The 21,942-nt window shown below is 37.3% G+C and overlaps 1 protein-coding gene across 4 annotated transcripts in view; it reads right to left on the bottom strand.

Moving 5' to 3' along the window:
• AGPS (alkylglycerone phosphate synthase) overlaps positions 1-21,942 on the bottom strand; it is a 128,937-nt gene that overhangs the window by 93,725 nt on the left and 13,270 nt on the right. For 2 of the 4 annotated variants that reach the window (XM_086359957.1, XM_086359962.1), the window contains exon 2: positions 2,111-2,200. The exons of 1 other annotated variant lie outside the window; for it this stretch is intronic. In XM_086359957.1, coding sequence (XP_086216083.1) covers positions 2,111-2,200 — 90 coding nt within the window. Of the gene's footprint in view, positions 1-868; positions 2,201-21,942 lie in introns of all 4 variants that reach the window. One more of the 4 variants, XM_086359984.1, reaches the window with a different exon arrangement.

The following is a 21,942-nucleotide window of genomic DNA, read 5'->3' as shown; positions in this document are numbered from 1 at the left end:
AGTTGGATACGACTGAGCGACTTCACTTACTTACTTATAGAAGGCAAAGGGTCAGTCCACTACAATGCCAGAATAAAAGTCTTCACAAAGAATTTTTAAAACTGGCCTTACAATCTAATATTATTAATACAAATTGGTGAATTGATACTGTGAATACTCAACCTTTCCAGTCAGAAATTTCACTTTCTCTTTTAGGTAAATCACAACCTTCTTATGATTCTGTCCTTTACCCCCACTCTGGAACAACAGGAACTTTAGTCATAGAGTATCTTTTTACAATATGACTAACTCTACTGTAGCAGTGTATAGAGTGTAGAAGGCTCCTATAAAGTGATTCCAGAGACTGGAAAGAGAATAAGATCAATACAATGGATAGTATGATATTTTATCAGCACAGTATAACAGAAATAGCACAAGAATGAACCTTAAAAGCACTTCAGTTTTAATCACAATTTCCCACTGCACAGGTGACCTCAAGTAAGGTGTTTAACCTCCCTCATCCGCAATCTCCTAATTATTTCTAAGAATACATCACTACCCACTTAGGGTTATTTTAAGATAACTCAATAGGAACTCAATAAATAATAGCTATTGTTATCTTAAAGAACATTTGTAAGTGTTTTCTAATTAAAAAAATATTAACCATTATCCCTAGGAGACTAGAGAAAGCTATGATTCAATTCAATCCTGTTTATTATCCTGTCTGTGATAAAGTAATGGTGGGAATTGAGTATTATTCAGTTATTTGGTTTTAGTTATTAAATAATTTATGCAGCACATATTTAACCCTACAGCATTTAAATTCCATCTTCATGTTCACAGAATTACCCTTTGCATAGTGGGTAGCTCAGTGAGAAGCAAAGGTTACCTGTGCAGGCTCTGCCAGTCAGATGTACTCTTGTTTTCTTCCTTCTCCCTCACTGGACTTGGACTCAGGAGGCAACAGTGCAAAAGAAATGAAGCCTTTATGGAATCATTCTGCTTGGAAGGGCAGCAGCACTCTTCCAAAGTCCAAAGTCAACAGAAGAATTCTCTAATTCTACTACAACCTGAACAAAACTTTCTCTCATGATGACTGAATTCCCTCTGCTTTGAATTTATGCTCTCCAAACAATATATAAATTACAAATTTTGCTTTCTATATACCTTAAGATCAGAAAAGGCAATAACAAGTGTTCTACACCCTGAAAAAGAAATAATCTAATCATAAATGAATGCACCGGGGCTCTAATTTTTTTCTAATATCTTATGAGTGTTGCACATATGTCGGCCACATGTAACCTGATCCTTTCTGGAAAAACTGGCAAGTCAAGTGTCAGAACACCCAAAATAAAAGCCAGATCCTAAACAATGGGTATAAGGGTTCATACAGTAAGGTATAAATAGTTGTGACACTTTCTGTGATTAATCATTCACTTAACATACATACACTGCTAACATAAACCACTACAAAGCCACACTACTCCACAGAAAACAGGAGGTTTATGCTTTCAATCGTGCTGGGCACAAAGTGCCTATCTGCTCCTCACATAGAGCGAAGATGCTATGCCTTCAACACCCAAAGATAGAAAAATGAAGGTAATATCTGAGAAGAGAGGAAGTTGGTTTTTCTAAGTTGAAAAGATTCACTCCCCTCCCCCCAAAGATTTTGTAAAGCCATCTCTACATGACAAGTTTCTACTGTATTAGACATTATTCTACTGAAAATATAAACACTCAATCTTTAGATCCTGATTCAAAATACCTATAAAATGACATCTTTGACAATTAGAGAAACGGAATGTGAAATGGATAACCAGGTATTATAAAATTTCTGTTATATTGAGGAGTATGATAACAGTATTATATAATTGGTTTTACCAGGTCCTTTTAAGGGATATATATATATAGATGTTTAGAAGGGACATGACAATGTCAGAATTTGATACACAAAAGAAAAAGAAAAGCATTTATTACAAAGTATTAGTCACTTTTAAACCTAGGGAGAAGCCATTATATTATCTGCTCTACTTTTATGTATGTCTATTATTTAATGTTACATTTGTTATTTATGTTTAAAATTTTTCATAGATATTTAAATAAAAGGAACAAAACAGAATAAACCAGTTACCTTTTCCCAGTCAACTCAATTTGTCCTTTCTTATTGAAGATGAACTTGGAATCATTATATCCCCATCCATTCCATTTCATAACTTCTTGCCTAATAAGCAGAAAAATATATGAGATCTATGCTAAACATCTCAAAACTGAACAGTGCATCACTGACTATTAACTTTCACAATCATTTAATAGAAGACCTTATTCTACTAATATTATGTTGCCTTAAATAAAACAAATATATTAAAAATGTCTGTGCACGAATATTTCTAAATATAGAATCACTGATGGTCAGCACCTGCTTCCTAAAGAGCTACAGCCACTAAATTTAATGCATAAAAAAGAAAAAGGAAGAAAGAAGAATGGAAAAAAATTTTTAAGAGTACACATATGCTTCATTCTGTACATGTTATTGAGTTTGCATTATATAATGGTCTATATGTAATTTCCCGTTCAAATTTCACTTGAACAGGAAACAAATTTCTGCATAAATTAGAAAAATCACAATTATCAATCTTCTGTTAGAATAAAAAATACCAATTTACAAAGTCATTTTCATCAAAATCAATGACTCACCCATCCAATTTTACACATTATAAAAGAAGTAGACAGGCCTGGACCCATGTAGAACACAATAAGCAACCACACTGAAGTACTGTATCAGCATTAATACATATTTTAGCATGGTACCATAGTACACTTGGGTCACTGAAATAAACTAATGGTGAATCTTCTTATTGCAAATTCAGCGATGCAGTTTATGATGAAAATAGCTGAAGAAAACTCTTGTCTATGAATAAAGTTACTTGCTTCATTAAAATTTCAAAATACATCACAGGAAAAAAATCTATGTGTGGTGATGAATGTTAACTAGATTTATTATGGTGATAAATTCACAATATATATAAATACTGAAACACTATGCTGTATACTTAAAACCAGTATAATGTTACATGTCATGTTTACTTCAATTTTTTTTAAATTTCAAAATAAACAATGATGTACTATTAAAGAGTATCCTAATTCTCCATAATTCTCAAGGAAGAAAATGACAGCTGACAAGCAAATCTTTTATTATAATCATAATTCTTTTCCTGATTCAAAGGCTTTTCAAACAAGTAGAATGCTAACACAATACAACTGAACCAAATACAGTCATTAATAGTGTATGAAATTCCTATCTGTACATAAAATTAAGAAAAGAAGCTAGGAATACGATCTTTAAAATTATAACTGCTATCAATAAAAACTATAGTCACTATACAAAAACAAACTATTCAAAAACATATGCTTTGTTTTCAAAAACATCTTAAACAGTATCAAATCCAGATATTAGATTTGCAGATGTGCCTGTTATAAACTACCACTCAATATTTTCTTCTTATGTCACAATTCTACCCCACAGTAGAGACAGGTTTTGCAAGACAGCTCTTGGAAAAAAATCTCTACAGAAAGATCTACTGTCATATGACTAATACACACTCGTTTTCTTAAGTTTATACAATGTAAAAACAGATTTGGTAATCATTCACTTTGCCTTTTTTAATGATTGCATTCTCTTCACTTCTCTTCATTTTTATGAATATAACTTAGCTAGTATTTTTATATTTCCATAAGAGAATATGGAGATTTTAGCTACATCTTTACTTAATATTTTATAATGTGTGCATAAATTTTTATATATGAAATGATTTTATTAGTGAATTTAAACATTTGCCAGGAAATCACGCTATAAAATAGTAGTTTGGTATTACACAAAATAAATGCAAAAAGAGCAATACAGTCATTTTGCCTTGATATTACAATCATTAGCCATGGGAAATTATTTCACTACAGATCATGGATTTGGCATGTTTACACAGCTTAACAATGAACATCATTTTCCTTAAAAATTATACTTAGAATTTAAAAAACTTATCCCCAGATGGCCTCAAAGTAAAAAGCTAAATGTGATTACATGTGTTCACTCTTAACACTTCACAAGAAAAATTAATCGAGGTAAGCAGGAAATATCTGTTGCTGTATACTGAGAAATGAAGACATACTCAAGAGTCTGGAAATGAAATTCTCAGTTGGGTAATATCCTAAAGAACTTCCAAGCTTTCAACTACAGGCTAAGGTACCTTTTTCTCTTTTTTTCATTTCAATCAGAAATTCTACCTATGATATAGGCGTACCATATTCATACCAATTTTTGGAGGCTTCCCAGAAGTTGAAATAAAGGCATTTGTAATGCATTTGTGCCCCCCCCCCAAAAAATACAAGCCTATGTTGCTAAAATACTATATAATTAAAATCTATGTTAGCTCAAAACCAATCTTCTATTATTTTCAAAGTATTCCACATGTTAAATAAAAAGTAAGCAAATTTCCTAGGCTTCTGGTTTTAAACTTTTACACATATGTCCTTTCAAATGATTAATATTTCCTAAGACACTTACAGACAACTATGAGTACCTTAAACTTTAAAATAACTTCTTATGTAGAAGAATGTATTGAGAACACTGAAGGCCATTACAGTATTAACATTTTAAAAATTAAAGCAAAACTTTACATAGTCATAGAATTCGAAAACTACAAAGGTCCTTAGAAACTATCGAGTTCAAGTGCCTATTTCTCAGATAAAGAAATGTGAGCCCCATGGAACATACTCCAGGACAGATCACATCTTGGGTCACAAATCAAACTTTAGTAAATTTAAGAAAATTGAAATCATATCCAGCATCTTCTCTGACCACAACACTATGCAACTAGGTATCAATTACAAGAAAAAAACTGTAAGAAACACAAACACATGAAGATTAGACAACACATTTCTAAATAACCAACAGGTCACTGAAGAGATCAAAAGGGAAATAAAAAATTTTCTAGAAACAAATGACAATGAAAACATGACAACGCAAAACCTATGGGATGCAGCAAAAGCAGTTCTAAGGAGGTTTATAGCAATACAATCCTACCTCAAGAAACAAGAAAAACATCGAACAGATAACCCAACTTTACACGTAAAACAACTGGAAAAAGAAGAACAAAAAAACCCCAAAATTAGTAGAAGGAAAGAAATTTTAAAGATCTGAGCAGAAATAAATTAAAAAGAAATGAAAGAAACAATAGTAAAAATTAATAAAACTAAAAGCTGGTTCTTTGAGGAGATAAAATTGACAAGCCTTTAGCCAGACTCATCAAGAAAAAAAGAGAGAAGAATCAAATCAACAAAATTAGAAATGAAAAAGGGGAGGTTACAATGGACAATGGAGAAATACAAAGGGTTATAAGAGACTATTATGAACAATATGGCAATAAAATGGATAACCTGGAAGAAATGGACAGAGTCTAGAAAAGTTCAATCTTAGAAAAGTTAGAACTTGAACTTAGAAAAGTTCAAGACTGAACCAGGAAGAAACAGAAATTATGAACAACCCAATTACAAGCACTGAAATTGAAGCTGTGATCAAAAATCTCCCAAAAAACAAAAGCCCAGGACCAGATGAATTCACAGGAGAATTCTATCAAACATTTAGAGAGAGCTAAAAAACATCTATTTCTGATTTATTGACTATGCCAAAGCCTTTGACTGTGTGGATCACAAGAAACTGGAAAATTCTGAAAGAGATGGGAATACCAGACCACCTGATCTGCCTCTTGAGAAATCTATATGCAGGTCAGGAAGCAACAGTTAGAACTGGACATGGAACAACAGACTGGTTCCAAATAGGAAAAAGAGTACGTCAAGGCTGTATATTGCCACCCTGCTTATTTAACTTCTATGCAGAGTACATCATGAGAAACGCTGGACTGGAAGAAGCACAAGCTGGAATCAAGATTGCCAGGAGAAATATCAATAACCTCAGATATGCAGATGACACCACCCTTATGGCAGAAAGTGAAGAGGAACTCAAAAGCCTCTTGATGAAAGTGAAAGTGGAGAGTGAAAAAGTTGGCTTAAAGCTCAACATTCAGAAAACGAAGATCATGGCATCTGGTCCCATCACTTCACGGCAAATAGATGGGGAAACAGTGGAAATAGTGGCAGACTTTATTTTTTTGGGCTCCAAAATCACTGCAGATGGTCATAAAATTAAAAGACATTTACTCCTTGGAAGGAAAGTTATGACCAACCTAGATAACATATTCAAAAGCAGAGACATTACTTTGCCAACAAAGGTCCATCTAGTCAAGGCTATGGTTTTTCCAGTGGTCATATATGGATGTGAGAGTTGGACTGTGAAGAAAGCTGAGTGCTGAAGAATTGATGCTTTTGAACTGTGGTGTTGGAGAAGACTCTTGAGAGTCCCTTGGACTGCAGGGAGATCCAACCAGTCCATTCTGAAGGAGACCAGTCCTGGGTGTTCATTTGAAGGACTGATGCTGAGGCTGAAACTCCAATATTTTGGCCACCTCATGAGAAGAGTTGACTCACTGGAAAAGACACTGATGATGGGAGGGATTGGGGGCAGGACAACAGAGGATGACATGGCTGGATGGCATCACCAACTTGATGGACATGAGTTGTGGTAAATTCCAGGAGTTGCTGATGGACAAGGAGGTCTGGCCATGCTGCGATTCATGGGGTCGCAAAGAGTTGGACACGAGTGAGCGACTGAACTGAACTCAATGCCTATCCTTCTAAAACTCTTTCAAAAAATTGCAGAGAAAGGAACACTTCCAAACTCATTCTACGAGGCCACCATCACCCTGATACCAAAACCAAACAAAGACAACACAAAAAAAGAAAACTACAGGCCAACATCCCTGATGAACATACATGCAAAAATCCTCAACAAAATTTTAGCAAACAGAATTCAGCAACTCATCAGAAAGCTCATACACCATGATCAAGCTGGATTTACTCCAGGAATGCAAGGATTCTTCAATATATGTAAATCAAGCAATATGATACACTATATTAACAAATTGAAAGATAAAAACTATATTGTCATCTCACTAGATGCAGAAAAAGCCTTTGACAAAATTCAGCACCCATTTATGATTAAAATTCTTAAAAAAATGGGCACAGAAGGAACCTACCTCAACATAGTAAAGGCCATATATGATAAGCCTGCAGCAAACATTATTCTCAATGGTGAAACACTGAAAGCATTTCCCCTAAGATCAGGAACAAGACAAGGGTGTCCACTTTCACCACCATTGTTCAACATAGTTCTGGAAGTCCTAGCTACAGCAATCAGAGAAGAAAAAGAAATAAAAAGGAATCCATGTCAGAAAAGAAGAAGTAAAGTTCTCACTGTTTGCAGGTGACACGATACTGTACATAGAAAACCCTAAAGATAGTATCAGAAAATTACTAGAGCTAATCAGTGACTTTAGCAAAGTTGTGGGATACAAAATCAATATTCAGATATCATTTGCATTTCTATATACTAACAATGAAAAAATCAGAAAAAGAAATTCAGGAATCAATCCCATTCACCATTGCAACAAAAAGAATTAAATATCTAGGAATAAACTTACCTAAGGAGACAGAAGAACTGTACACAGAAAATTATGACACTGATGAAAGAAATCAAAGATGACATAAACAGATGGAGAGATATGCCATGTTCCAGGGTAGGAAGAATCAATATTGTGAAAATGACTACACTACCATATGTAATCTACAGATTCAATGCAATCCCTATCGAATTACCAATGGCATATTTCACAGAGCTAGAACAAAAAATTTCACAATTCATATGGAAACACAAAAGACCCCAAATAGCCAAAGCAGTCTTGAGAAAGAAGAATGGAGCTGGAGGAATCAAGCTGCCTGACTTCAGGTTATACTACAAAGCTACAGTCATCAAGACAGTATGGTACTGGCACAAAAACAGAAATACAGACCAATGGAACAAGATAGAAAACCCAGAAATAAACCCATGCACCTCCGGGTCCCTTATTTTTGACAAAGGAGGCAAGAATATACAATAAGGCAAAGACAGCCTCTTCAATAAATGATGCTGGGAAAACTGGACAGCTACATTTAAAGGAATGAAATTAGAACACTTTCTAACACCAAACACAAAGATAAACTCAAAATGGATTAAAGACTTAAATATAAGTCCAGAAACTATAAAACTCTTAAGAGGAAAACACAGGCAGAACACTCGATGACATAAATCAAAGCAAGATCCTCAATGACCCATCTCCTAGAGTAACAGAAATAAAAACAAAAGTAAACAAGTGGGACCTGATTAAACTTAAAAGCTTTTGCACAGCAAAGGAAACTATAAGCAAGGTGAAAAGACAACCCTCAGAATGGGAAATAGCAAATGAACAACCAACAAAGGATTAATTTCCAAAATATACAAGCAGTTCATACAACTCAATGCCAGAAAAACAAACAACCCAATCAAAAAGTGGGAAAAAGACTTAGACTTTTTTCCAAAGACATACAGATGGCTAACAAACACAGGAAAAGATGCTCAAGATCGCTCATTATTAGAGAAATGCAAATCAAAACTACAATGGGTAATCACCTCATAACAGTCTGAATGGCCCTCCTTAAAAAATCTACAAACAATAAATGCTGGAAACGGTGTGGAATGCTCTTGCACTGTTGGTGGGAATGTAAATTGATACAGCCACTATGGAAGACGGTATGGAGACTCCTTTAAAAATTAGGAATAAAACCACCACTGCTGCTGCTGCTAAGTTGCTTCAGTTGTGTCCGACTCTGTGCGACCCCATAGACGGCAGCCCACCAGGCTTCCCCGTCCCTGAGATTCTCCAGGCAAGAACACTGGAGTGGGTTGCCATTTCCTTCTCCAATGCATGAAAGTGAAAACTGAAAGTGAAGTCACTCAGTTGTGTCCGACTCTAGCGACCCCATGGACTGCAGCCCACCAGGCTCCTCCGTCCATGGGATTTTCTAGGCAAAAGTACTGGAGTGGGGTGCCATTGCCTTCTCCGAAAACCACCACATGACCCAGCAATCCCACCCCTAGGCATATACCCTGAGGAAACCAAAACTGAAAAAGACACATGCATACCATTGTTCATTGCAGCTCTATTTACAACAGCTAGAACATGGAGGCAACCTAGATGCCCATCGACAGATGAATGGATAAAGAAGCTATGGTGCATACACACAATGGAATACTACTCAGCCATAAAAAGGACTGCATTTGATTCTGTTCTGATGAGGTGGATTAACCTAGAACCTATTATACAGAGTGAAGAGAGTCAGAAAGAGAAAGATAAATATTATATTCTAATGCACATATATGGAATCTAGAAAAATGGTACTGAAGAATTTATTTACAGGGCAGCAATGGAGAAACATATATGGACATGGGGAGAGGGTGAGATATATGGAAAGAGTAACACAGAAACTTACATTACCATATGTAAAATAGATAGCCAACAGGAATTTGCTTTATGGCTTGGGAAACTCAAACAGGGGCTCTGTATCAATCTAGAGGGGTGGGATGGGGCAGGAGATGGGAGGGAGGTTCAAAAGGGAGGGGACAAATGTATGCCTCTGGCTGATTCATGTTGAGGTTTGACAGAAAACAACAAAATTCTGTAAAGCAATTATCCTTCAATAAAAAAATAAATTTAAAAATAATGCGTGCCCAGAGAAGAGCTCATGATTACACAGCTACGTTAACTGTGAGCACCAGAAAGTGAACTCTCAGTCCTGTCATGCTTCCTCTTCAGGCATGTAATATTTGAAAACTACTAAGTCATGCTCTCAGGTAACCAAAATGGTTTAAAGGAAACTCTTCTTCATCACATTAACATTTTTCTAAATACTATTACATGTTATTATTATAGTCATTCTTCTGCATTTGACCTAAAGGAAAACATTTTAAAAATCAAGGAATCTGGTTGTATTAGTACACCCAATGACTTATAGTCTCTTTATCTACTGGGATAATGAATTCTGCCATTCAGAATAATGACTCCAAAGCACTAAAAAACTGAAATGGATAATGATCAAAGAATCAACTTTCCGTAAGATTCAAATAAAAGAATTCAATTCTCAACTAACCACAGAGATTAATTAATCAGACTGATCTCTCAGACTTGCCAATTTTTAGAGCTAACTACAAATTTAATGTCTTCAAAATATAAGACCTCCCTCTTTCTGCCAAGAAAAAAGAAAACCTGGATCAATTTTACTACACACACACACACACACACAAATCCAATGTTTTACACATTGATATATGGGACCATAGTGCGTCCCAGGTGGCACAGTGGTAAAAAAATCTGCCTGCCAATGCAAGAGATGTCAAAGACACAGGTTTGATCCTTGGGTTGAAAAGATCCCCTGGAGAAGGAAATGGCAACCCACTTCAATATTCTTGCCTGGAAAACTGCCTGGACAGAGAAGCCTGGTGGACTACAATCCACAGGGTCGCACACCATCGAAGATGACTGAGCACAAACACACAGATCTGACCACGGTATCAAACAGTGAAATAGCACAGTATTAGCTGGATTAACAAAAGAAAAAGGAGACACTGAAATACCATTACACGCACACAAGGTGGCAGTGTTCTCCCATGCTGCACATACTCGGTGGCCTGCGCTTCCAAATGCTGTTTTTGCAAAATTTTTAACTGAAATTTAGGGTTAGCATTATCTTTGTCAAAACCATACAACTCCTTCTCAAAACGGGAAGTTTTCGTTTTTAAGTCTCTGTATAAACATAGATTAATAGTAACATTACTATTTCTCTATTAGTGATAAATTGAAAGAATCTTGATATAAATGTATATTTCCTATCATTAGTATTTCTAATCATGATAGTTTTCATTGGAAAATATGCTTTGGGCTATTTTTATTAAATGTAAGCAACAACAAAAAAAGTTCAGCTAGCTTGATAACTAAAAATATATACATATATATTTCCAATATAACTCCAATAGTCAAAATTCTAATACAAGATTCTTTACTGCTCAGTTCAGATAAAAACCAAAATTTTCCCTATATTTTCTAACTTAAACAATGAGAAAAACATCATATGATATCACTTTTGAAAAATAAAAACTAAAGTATGAAACTTAAGCCCCAATGCTGAATTTCTAACTAACCAAGCTCAGGATCAGTTAAATTCAAATCAATTCCACATGTATTATAATATTAAGACGTTAAAATTTTTTTTTAGTCTTTCAAGGTTATTTTTATACTACTTAAAATCCTTACCTGGTAATGTGTTTAATTATTTTAAAACCCAAATAATCTAAAGAAAATCATGAAAGTGAAGTAAAAGATAAGTGTTGAGAAAGATACCAAGATTTAATAAATATTTCCCTGAAAAGATATGTTACCAAAAAAACCTATAAATGAAACATATTCCTACTAGCTTCTCTTTTTTTTAATAAAAATCAGAAATTATTTCATTCATGCAAGTTCAGTACATGATACAATTGGTTGATGAATATTCCTACTTTACACAGGATCTATATTCGGTGTAGGTAAAGATTATCTGTAACCTTTATTTTTTATTCCTAGTAGGTTTTATTTTAAAAAATTGAAGCTGAGGTCCCATTAAAAATATAAAGGCCTAATGAGGGGAGAAATCTGCAGAACACCATTTACTTGTAAATTTAATTTAAAATGTATATGATTTATAACACATTTAAAATCATGTTAATATTTAGTCTACAAGTCCTACAAAATTATTTCTAAAAACTCAACAGCAAAACACCCATACAACTATTTACGATGCTTATTGTCTAGATCTAAGAGTGCAACTAATCCCCTTTCAAATGTTGCTGCTGCTAAGTCCCTTCAGTCATGTCCGACTGTGAGATCCCATAGAGGGCAGCCCACCAGGCTCCTCTGTCCCTGGGACTCTCCAGGCAAGAATACTGGAGTGGGTTGCCATTTCCTTCTCCCCCCATTCAAATAATTATTAATCTAAGTAGCTTAGCTATATGGAGAAGAAAATGGCAACCCACTCCAGTATTCTTGCCTGAAGAATCCCACAGACAGAGGAGCCTGGTGGGCTGCCGTCTATGGGGTTGCACAGAGTCAGACAGAGCTGAAGTGACTTAGCAGCAGCAGCTTAGCTATAAGTATAATAATTTATGTACTATAAAATGCAAGCCCCTTTACAAAAAAGAACTGTTAATTCACTAAGTTATATCGACTCTTTGTGACCCCATGGACTGTAGACCCCAGGCTCCTCTGTCCATGGGATTTCCCAGGCAAGAATACTGGAGTGGGTTGCCATTTCTTTCTCCAGGGGATCTACCTCACCCAGGGATCGAACCCAGGTCTCCTGCATTGGCAGGAGGATTCTTTACCGCTGAGCCACCAGGAAAAAACCACAAAAAAGAACAGAAAAAATCAAATAGAAAATGTAGGTAACCACCACTTAATTTACACTGCTACAAATCTCCCAGTTCTAAGACTGTTAAAAAAATTTAACTTAAAAAGATAAATGCCATCAGACTTTGAAAGCCTAATACTGTCAAATACCTGAACCACAAAATATTTCCTCTTGCCCTGATATAAAACTCATTAACTCTTCTAACTATACTTCTATTTCCTACAGAGAAAAACTGGCCTACTGAAGTGGCCAGGAGGCTTGACAATTTTTTCATCATGAGTTATCTACTGGCACTTCAACTTTTGGTCACTAGTGAAGGAAGTTAACACAAGTCAAACTATCTAAGTACAATTAATTCTGGGACCCTAAGAAGATCAGGTTTCTGAACAGGTCAACAAGATAACAGTGCGTTCTCCTTGCAAAGCCTGGATATTATCATGCAACCCTTTGAACTTCAATATGAATTTCAATCTTCCTATAATATACCCTAAATTAAAACTTTACCTGCCATAATAAAAATCTGGCCCCTCCATGTAATGAGTCAGTTTTATAACTTTAGCCTGTGTGATAGTGTAAATGGGATTAAGATTTTGGACACAGGAAGTTGTCAGCAAGAACATGGAAAAGAGGAACTAGTAAGCATTACTGGTAAACCACTCCATAGAGCAATGGTGTGCCAACTTTTTGTATGTAATGTCATTTTCATGGCTCAGCTATACAACCCCTGGGTATACTTTGGGGAGGAATTCACACATAGTTCCATCAGGAAACATGTGTGATATAGTCTCCAGAGTATTATTTGTAAGAATAGCTGGAGGCAACCACTGGCAAAATGAGTGAGTAGTAAGTAAATGCCCTGAAATATTGAGTTGGCCAGAAAGTCTGTTCAGTTTTTCCTGTAAGATACTAATGGAAAAACCTGAACGAACCTTTTGGCCAACCCAATACTATGCAGCAATGAGAAGCAGAGAGGTACACAGATACACTCAATATACACAGAAATATGAAGGTTTTTTTAACAGTAGTGAATGCAAAAGGAGAAACAATATGATCTATAGCATAACACCATTTAGGCAAATTAAAAATACACACACTAAATAATGCTACATATTTTATAAAACATATATACACATATTTAAGAATATTCAAGAGTACCCGTGGGAAACGGGAGATGGGATTAGAAATCAGAGACTGAGGAAATAAAGATAAGAGTTCTCACAATTGTTCATAGGCAAATGCCATGAACTTAAAAAGTGTGATTGCCACAACTCTGAACCTGAAGCAAATACGTAGCTCAATCCTTTGAGTCTCAGTGCAGTTCTCTATGTTCCAAGAAAACAATCCTTCCTTTGACATACATACAGAAATTCCATGATGGTTCATTATAAAACTCATTGCTGGTTTACTTAGCAATCTCTACAAGTTGCAGTTTTCTTTTTAAATGACAGAATTCCATTACAAATGAGTCAGCATCAAATATACAGCAAATCACATACATATTTAATTTCCTACAGTCAACTCTTTTTATATAAAGTTTGCAAGACTCTGGTACTATGAAACAACTTTTTAAGACCTGAATTCAAAGGCCAAAAGTTAATGTCCCTAATGTCCAATTCCTATTATACTCGATATAAATTAATGAATAGAGGAAAAAGAAATACACAGTTGTGGGGGAAATCCTTAGAGGCACAAAGAGGCCTGGGGTAAATAAAGCAAGGCCAGAGTCACCCCTCGAGCGAACCTGGATTCATTATTCATTGCAGTCTCCTTGGATATGTTTCCTTACCCCCACACTTGTCTTGTTCAGTTCAGTTCAGTCGCTCAGTCGTGTCCAACTCTTTGCAACCCCATGAATCGCAGCACGCCAGGCCTCCCTGTCCATCACCAACTCCTGGAGTGTACTCAAACTCACGTCCATCGAGCCAGTGATGCCATCCAGCCATCTCATCCTCTGTCGTCCCCTTTTCCTCCTGCCCCCAATCCCTCCCAGCATCAGAGTCTTTTCCAATGAGTCAACTCTTTGCATGAGCTGGCCAAAGTATTGGAGTTTCAGCTTTAGCATCATTCCTTCCAAAGAACACCCAGGACTGATCTCCTTTAGAATGGACTGTTTGGATCTTCTTGAGAAGACTCTCAGAGTCTTCTCCAACATCACAGTTCAAAAGCATCAATTCTTCAGCGCTCAGCCTTCTTCACAGTCCAACTCTCACATCCATACATGATCACAGGAAAAACCATAGCCTTGACTAGACGGACCTTTGTTGGCAAAGTAATGTCTCTGCTTTTGAATATGCTATCTATGTTAGTCATAACTTTCCTTCCAAGGATTAGCGTCTTTTAATTTCATGGCTGCAATCACCATCTGCAGTGATTTTGGAGCCCCAAAAAATAAAGTCTGACACTGTTTCCACTGTTGCCCCATCTATTTCCCATGAGGTGACAGGACCAGATACCATGATCTTAGTTTTCTAAATGTTGAGCTTTAAGGCAACTTTTTCACTCTCCTCTTTCACTTTCATCAAGAGGCTTTTTAGTTCCTCCTCACTTTCTGCCATAAGGGTGGTGTCATCTGCATATCTGAGGTTATTGATATTTGTCCCAGCAATCTTGATTCCAGCTTGTGCTTCTTCCAGCCCAGCGTTTCTCATGATGTACTCTGCGTATAAGTTAAATAAACAGGGTGACAATATACAGCCTTGAGTACTCCTTTTGTACCCTACCATATTCTACCAACTGGAAATTCATTATTGTTTGAATTGAATTGTTTCAATTTGTTTGAATTGTTTCAATTTGTTGAATTCTTTCATTTCCATATTGAAAATGGAAACACAGACTATCAGTCATTCATACCTATGGTAGTATAATTTCCAAGTATTTTGTCCTAGAGGGTCTGGCAACCCACTCCAGTACTCTTGCCTAGAGAATCCCACTGACAGAGGAGTCTGGTGGGGTACAGTCCGTAGGGCCGCAGAGTCAAGACACGATTAAAGCGACTTAGCAGCAGCAGCAGCGCGCACACATACACGCAAACTTGCTATCTGCCATTCTGAAGACCTGGAAAGGCACGATCATTCTACTGTTCACTCTCCATGTATCGGTCTATGTAACTGAGGAAAACAGCCCAAATCTGTATCAGGAAATTGTCTCAGCAAAAGACAAAGAACAAAGATATACTTCCCTTGACTATGTGTGCTCCCTGAACTATACTTCAAATTTGTTTTATCCACTGTCCACTTGTGATCTAATCAATGTGGCAATTTAGGTAATCAATTCCAGAATTTCTCTACAATGAGCTAGGAAAATGTCACTTAACTTTCGTTGCTCTCTCCAGTTTGCTAGAAAATAGAAGAGGAACTTTATCACAAGCTTATTATACTGACCAACCTGTAAGTGACCAAAGGCCATTTATGCTACAGCCTTTCATTTTTGCAAAAACTATAAAACCAAACAAGACAGTATGAATGTCTCTAAAAATCTGTATGTCATTTTACCATGAAAACCAAGCCTCTGAGTTTCCTTTCTTCGCTGTCCTCCAGGGGACAACTCAATACCTTGACAAGACCTTCAAAAGGCCAAGACTGGAGTCCACATCTGCTTGATATATGTGGTATTCTAGCTGTAAAAAGTGTTGTTTTTTTTTTTAAACTTAAAATAGTAACAATAATAAGCAGCAGCCCCTTCTACTTTAAATGACAAGTAGTTGGGATTGTTATCTTTGCTTCTGGCAAACCCACAGAAAAAAATGAACACCACAAAGTTTAGGGGAGAGAAAAGGAAATACTAAAATCTGGACCCAATCACAACCATAGAGGTTCTCAAACTTCTTGGGAGTATAAATATTACCTTAGGTGTTCATTTTAAAATCAGAGTCCTGATGTGGAGAAAAGGGAACCCTCATGCAGTGTTGGTAGGAATATAAATGGTGTGGCCATTATGGAAAACAGTGTGGAAGTTCCTCAAAAAAAATAAAAATAGAATTACCATATGCTCCTAAAATTCTACTCCTAAGTATTTATCCAAAGAAAATAAAAACACTAATTTGAAAAAAGATGTTTCACTGCATTATTGTTTACAATAATGTATGTTCACTGCATTATTATTTATAATGGCCAAAATTGTAGCCAACACCTACAGAGACGTGACTGACATACATACAATGGAATATAATTCAGCCACAAAATAGAATGAAATCTTGCTATCTGCAGCAACATGCACAGACCTAGAGGGTATTATCTTAAGTGAAATAAGTCAGAGAAAGACAAATACTGTATGATTTCACTTATATGTGGGAATCTAAAAGACAAAACAAATAAAGTCACAGCAACAGAGTCATGGGTACAGAGAACAAACAGGTGGTTGTCAGAGGGGAGATGGATGGAGGGATGAGAAACAGGTGAGGGAGATTAAGAGGTACAAACTTCTAGTTACAAAATAAATGAGTCACAGGTATGAAATGTACAGTATGGGGAATATAGCCAGTAATAATACAAATGATTTAAAACCAAGTTGCTCTCACCCAAACTATCAAAATCAGAAGGGACTGGAATTGAAGGAAAGGAGCAAAAAAGAAAAACCTTACACTCACTCCATTACAGGAGAGGATCGACCTGAGGAGAGTTTTGTAACAAAATAGGGCAGCAAGAGGACAAAGTGGGGGCATTCCCTCTGTGGAAGACAGAAGGGAGAACAGGAAACGGAGATTTGGTTACAGGACAGAGGAGGTGGACAGATCTATATCCAAGTTTTATAATGGGTTACACTGGAAGGGGGAATGAAAGCTATACAGAGACAATATTTACTGATCCAAATTCTGCAAAGTTGATCTCTTATGGAAATTTTCCTAGTTAATATTTATTAAAAGGGTTACAAAGCATAAAAATTAAGACAATGATTTATCAGATAATTTGTCTTCAGAATAATACCTTTGTTCACATTCCAATATATTCCAAGGCCACATACCAAGTAGAAGCAGCAGTGGGCCATGACTCCTAAGAGCAATGGAAAAAAGCTGCGAAGTGAGAAGAGCTCAAGGGTGACCAACATGTGCATGACCCTGACCAGCAGCTTCCCATGTAGCATGAGAAACTGCTGATGCTGTCTACTCTTCGGCTTCTTCCTTTCCTCTCTAATGCATCAGTCAGTTCCATCGTTCAGTAGTGTCCTACTCTTTGTGACCCCACGGAATGCAGCATGCCAGGCTTTCCTGTCCATCACCAATTCCCAGAGCTTACTCAAACATATGTCCATCGAGTTGGTGATGCCATCCAATCTTCTCATCCTCTATCGTCCCCTTCTCTTCCTGCCTCAATCTTTCCTACCACCAGGGTCTTTTCCCATAAGTCAGTTCTTCGCATCAGGTGGCCAAAGTATTGGAGTTTCAGCTTCAGAATCAGTCCTTCCAATGAATATTCAGAACTGATTTCCTTTAGGATGGACTGGTTGGATCTCCTTGCAGCCTCCAAGGGACTCTCAAGAGTCTTCTCCAACACCACAGTTCAAAAGCATCAATTCTTTGGCACTCAGCTTTCTTTATGATCCAACTCTCACATCCATACATGACTACTGGAAAAACCAAAGCTTTGATAGACGGAACTTGGTCAGCAAAGTAATGTCTCTGCTTTTTATATGCTGTCTAGGCTGGCCATTGTTTTTCTTCCAAGGAGCAGTCGTCTTTTAATTTCATGGCTGCCGTCACCATCTGCGGTGATTTTGGAGCCCAGCAAAATAAAGTGTCACTGTTTCCACCTTTAATGCATAAAGTGACATTTATTAGAAATCTGTTTTTGCTATTAAAATGCCATGGTCTCCACTGAGGACTTCCTACTGCTTGCTGTGTTTCCACCTTCAGAAACTATTTCAGCACAAGGTCCTATTACTCCTTTCTATACAATTTACTTCAGTAGTAATAGTATCGCCTAATGCTGCTGCTGAGTCACGTCAGCCGTGTCCGACTCCATGCGACCCCATAGACGGCAGCCCACCAGGCTCCCCCATCCCTGGGATTCTCCAGGCAAGAACACTGGAGTGGGTTGCCATTTCCTTCTCCAATGCATGAAAGTGAAAAGTGAAAGTGAAGTCGCTGAGTCGTGTCCAACTCTTCGGGATCCCATGGACTGCAACCCACCAGGCTCCTCTGTCCATGGGATTCTCCAGGCAAGAGTACTGGAGTGGGTTGCCAGTGCCTTCTCCCACATAAAGCTGTAAAGCTAAACTTTCCCAAGTGAAATGAAGTCGTTCAGTCGTGTCCAACCCTTTGCGACCCCATGGACTGTAGCCTCCATCCATGGGATTTTCCAGGCAAGATTACTGGAGTGGGTTGCCATTTCCTTCTCCAGAGGATCTTCCTGACCCAGGGATTGAACCCGGGTCTCCTGTATTGGAGGCAGACGCTTTACCATCTGAGCCACAGGGGAAGTCCTAATAATTATCTCATTTCCTTCTCACCTCAATCCAACGATGTAGGCGTTATTATCTCTATTTAAGTCATGAGAAAACAGGCTGAGAGCCAGTAAGTTTTCCAGGGTCACATAAACAGGACACTTCACAATGAGGACTTAAGTCTTGGTCTTCTGACTCCAACACTCCTTAACTATCAAGCTGTGATTTCAACTTCGCAGTATGTTTAAATTTTTTCAAAATAATATGTTGGGAGAAAAAGGAAACTGCTGACAGTATAATCCTTAAAGCGTATCTCCTCATATAGAGGGATTTGAACAAACAGTAAGTACGAGCCAACTGAGTAAGTATGGCCTAAGTGACGAACACTATCACTTTTTTTCAGACAGTATTTACTGATAACCATAAGCAGTTTAAATTTGCACATCTAAGCTAGTTGCTTCACATCTCTCTCCTCCTCATTACCTCAGAGAACCAGAGTTAAGAAAAGTTTCCTAGGCTTCCTATGGTCATGTTTTGGTTTCTCCTTAGCAACCCAGGACAAAACATATAATTTCTTTTTATCTGAATTTCTAGAAAGTTGCTTTCTTAAACTATAAGATTGAAATCAGCTCAAACATGACAGCAGTCATTCTCCTAGGATTCCAATAATGTCCAATTCTTCATTTTTGGTCAAAGTAAAAGCTCCAGAACTACATGTTACGTTGCGTGATACTTAACAGTATTTTTTTAGAATTACTGTTCATATGAGAAATCATGGGGAAGAGGTAACAAACCCAGTGTGCCCTTTCCTCAATTCTCAAAAACGAAAAGATCCCCAAAACAATAATCCTGAAGCCTAGTGTCAAATACACAAAGGTTTTCCAGAGAATGGTACGAGATGTGGAAGTCAGAAAATATAATGTGAGTAAGAGACCTTGCCTAAAACAAAAGAGATAGGAAAATTAGAAGTCAAGATTTTAAAGGTGCAGACTTTAAACAGTGGTTGGAGGCAGGATGTTCCTCGTGACGTAACATTGGCTACAGCAGTCTCAGTGTGCTCTCCAAACGTGACACGTGTGCACCTCCCCTAGGGTGTCTGCATGCACTGTTCTTCTGCCAGGAATGCTCATCTGACTAGACATGAATACCGCTAAATTCTGTCATCTTCAAATATCTGTTCAAATGCCATGTTCTCCAATAACATTCTATTAAAATCTGAACCCTACCTCCTAACTCTGCTCCACTTTTTTCTTTTTTCCACAGTACTTATCTTCTACAAGACTTCACAGTTTAACTAAACATAATTACCCATTTCACTCATTAAAGTGTAAACTTCATGAGGGCAAAAATTTTTGTCCATTTTGTTGACTGATACAGCCCAAGGACCTAGAACACAAGTGACTGATAAATACTTGCGTAATGTGCAAATATGAGTGTGAGGAAGATTGTGAAGAAAAAACGAGCACAACTTGGTAATATCAGTACAGAATCACGAAAAAAGCTCTGATTCAAGAGAAAAGATCTAGACTCAGATCTAAGCTTTACTCTTACTAGCTAACAAGTGACTATTTTCTGGCAAGTGTCTACAGTTACTAATCTATAAAATGTGTGATTATGAGGATCAGATGATATAAACATGTACAAAAGCAGCAGAGGGATCATAGAATTATTAATTTGAATAAATTAATTCAAAAGAGAGTTTAATCTTAAAAGAGTGGCAGGCAGGTTCTTTACTACTGGCGCCACCTGGGAAGCCCCAGAAGTTGTTAGTGTCAATGTAAATAAATGTATACTATCCTTTATAGTTAGTGCTCTTTGCATCTTGGTTAATAAATCATTCTTTATCCAAAAAAAAAAAAGAGTGAAAAGAGGGGCATGGCCTCGATGGCAAAGTAGGAAGACCCTGAGCTAATCTTCTCCCAAAGGAATACCAAAATTACAACTATATACAGAGCAACTATCTATGATGCAGAAAAGGTTTCCTGTAACTTTGGATATGAAGAAGGAACCATAAGACAGGTAAGTGGGGCAGAGACATTTCATACTCAAGACCCACAAGCCCAGACAGGCAATCCATGATCAGAAGGATAATGGAATCCACGGAGAGGTCCTCCTCAAGGCCTGAGGGGTTTGGGGCCCACATTGGACTTCCCAGCCTGGGGCCCTGCGCTGGGAAAACGAGCCCCTGGATGGCTGGCTTGGAAAGCCAGTGGGACTTGCACACAGGACAGCTGGAGGGCGATAGGAACACAGGCACCAGCCCAAGGACTTCTGAGGCCAATACACAGTGGGCTGCACAGGAATGAGGCAGAAAAAGGAAACAGAGAATATATTCAAACAAAGTAACAAGTTGAAATCCCAGAAGAACTAAACAAAGTGGAGATAAGCAATCTACTCAATAAGGTTCAAGGTAATGATCATATAAATGCTCAACAAACTTAGAAGAATGAACACAGTGAAAAGTTTAACAAAGAGAAAACAAAGAACCAGAAATAAAAACATACAATAACTAAAATTTTAAAGTACACTAGAATCAATACAGAGGAACAGATCAACAAACTACAAGACAGAGCAGTGGAAATCACCTAAGCTGAACAGAAAGAAGAAAAAAGCATAAAAAAAAAAAAAAAAAGAGTGCAGTTTATTTAAGAGATCTCTAGAACAATATCAAGTGTACTGCTGCTGCTGCTGCTAAGTTGCTTCAGTCGTGTCCGACTCTGTGCGACCCCATAGACGGCAGTCCACCAGGCTCCGCCGTCCCTGGGATTCTCTAGGCAAGATCACTGGAGTGGGTTGCCATTTCCTTCTCCAATGCATGAAAGTGAAAAGTGAAAGTGAAGTCGCTCAGTCGTATCCGAACCTCAGCGACCCCATGGACTGCAGCCCACCAGGCTCCTCCGTCCATGGGGTTTTCCAGGCAAGAGTACTGGAGTGGGGTGCCATCGCCTTCTCCGATCAAGTGTACTAACATCACATTATAGCTGTCTCTGAAGACAGAAAGGGGCACAGAATATATTCAAAACTTCCCTAACCTGGGACAGGAAACAAATATTCAGGTTTAGGAAGCACAGACAGTCCCAAATATGACCAAACCAAAAAGGACTATGCCAAGACTCACTGTAATTAAAATGGCAAAAATTAAAACTAAAGAAGAGAGAATATTAAAAAAAAAAACAGCAAGGG

This window comes from Bos grunniens, chromosome 2 (assembly GCF_055505025.1).
Source record: "Bos grunniens cultivar Pamir isolate PY7600 chromosome 2, Bosgru_T2T1.0, whole genome shotgun sequence".
Taxonomy (NCBI): domain Eukaryota; kingdom Metazoa; phylum Chordata; class Mammalia; order Artiodactyla; family Bovidae; genus Bos; species Bos grunniens.
This window is presented reverse-complemented; position numbering and strand designations above follow the sequence as displayed.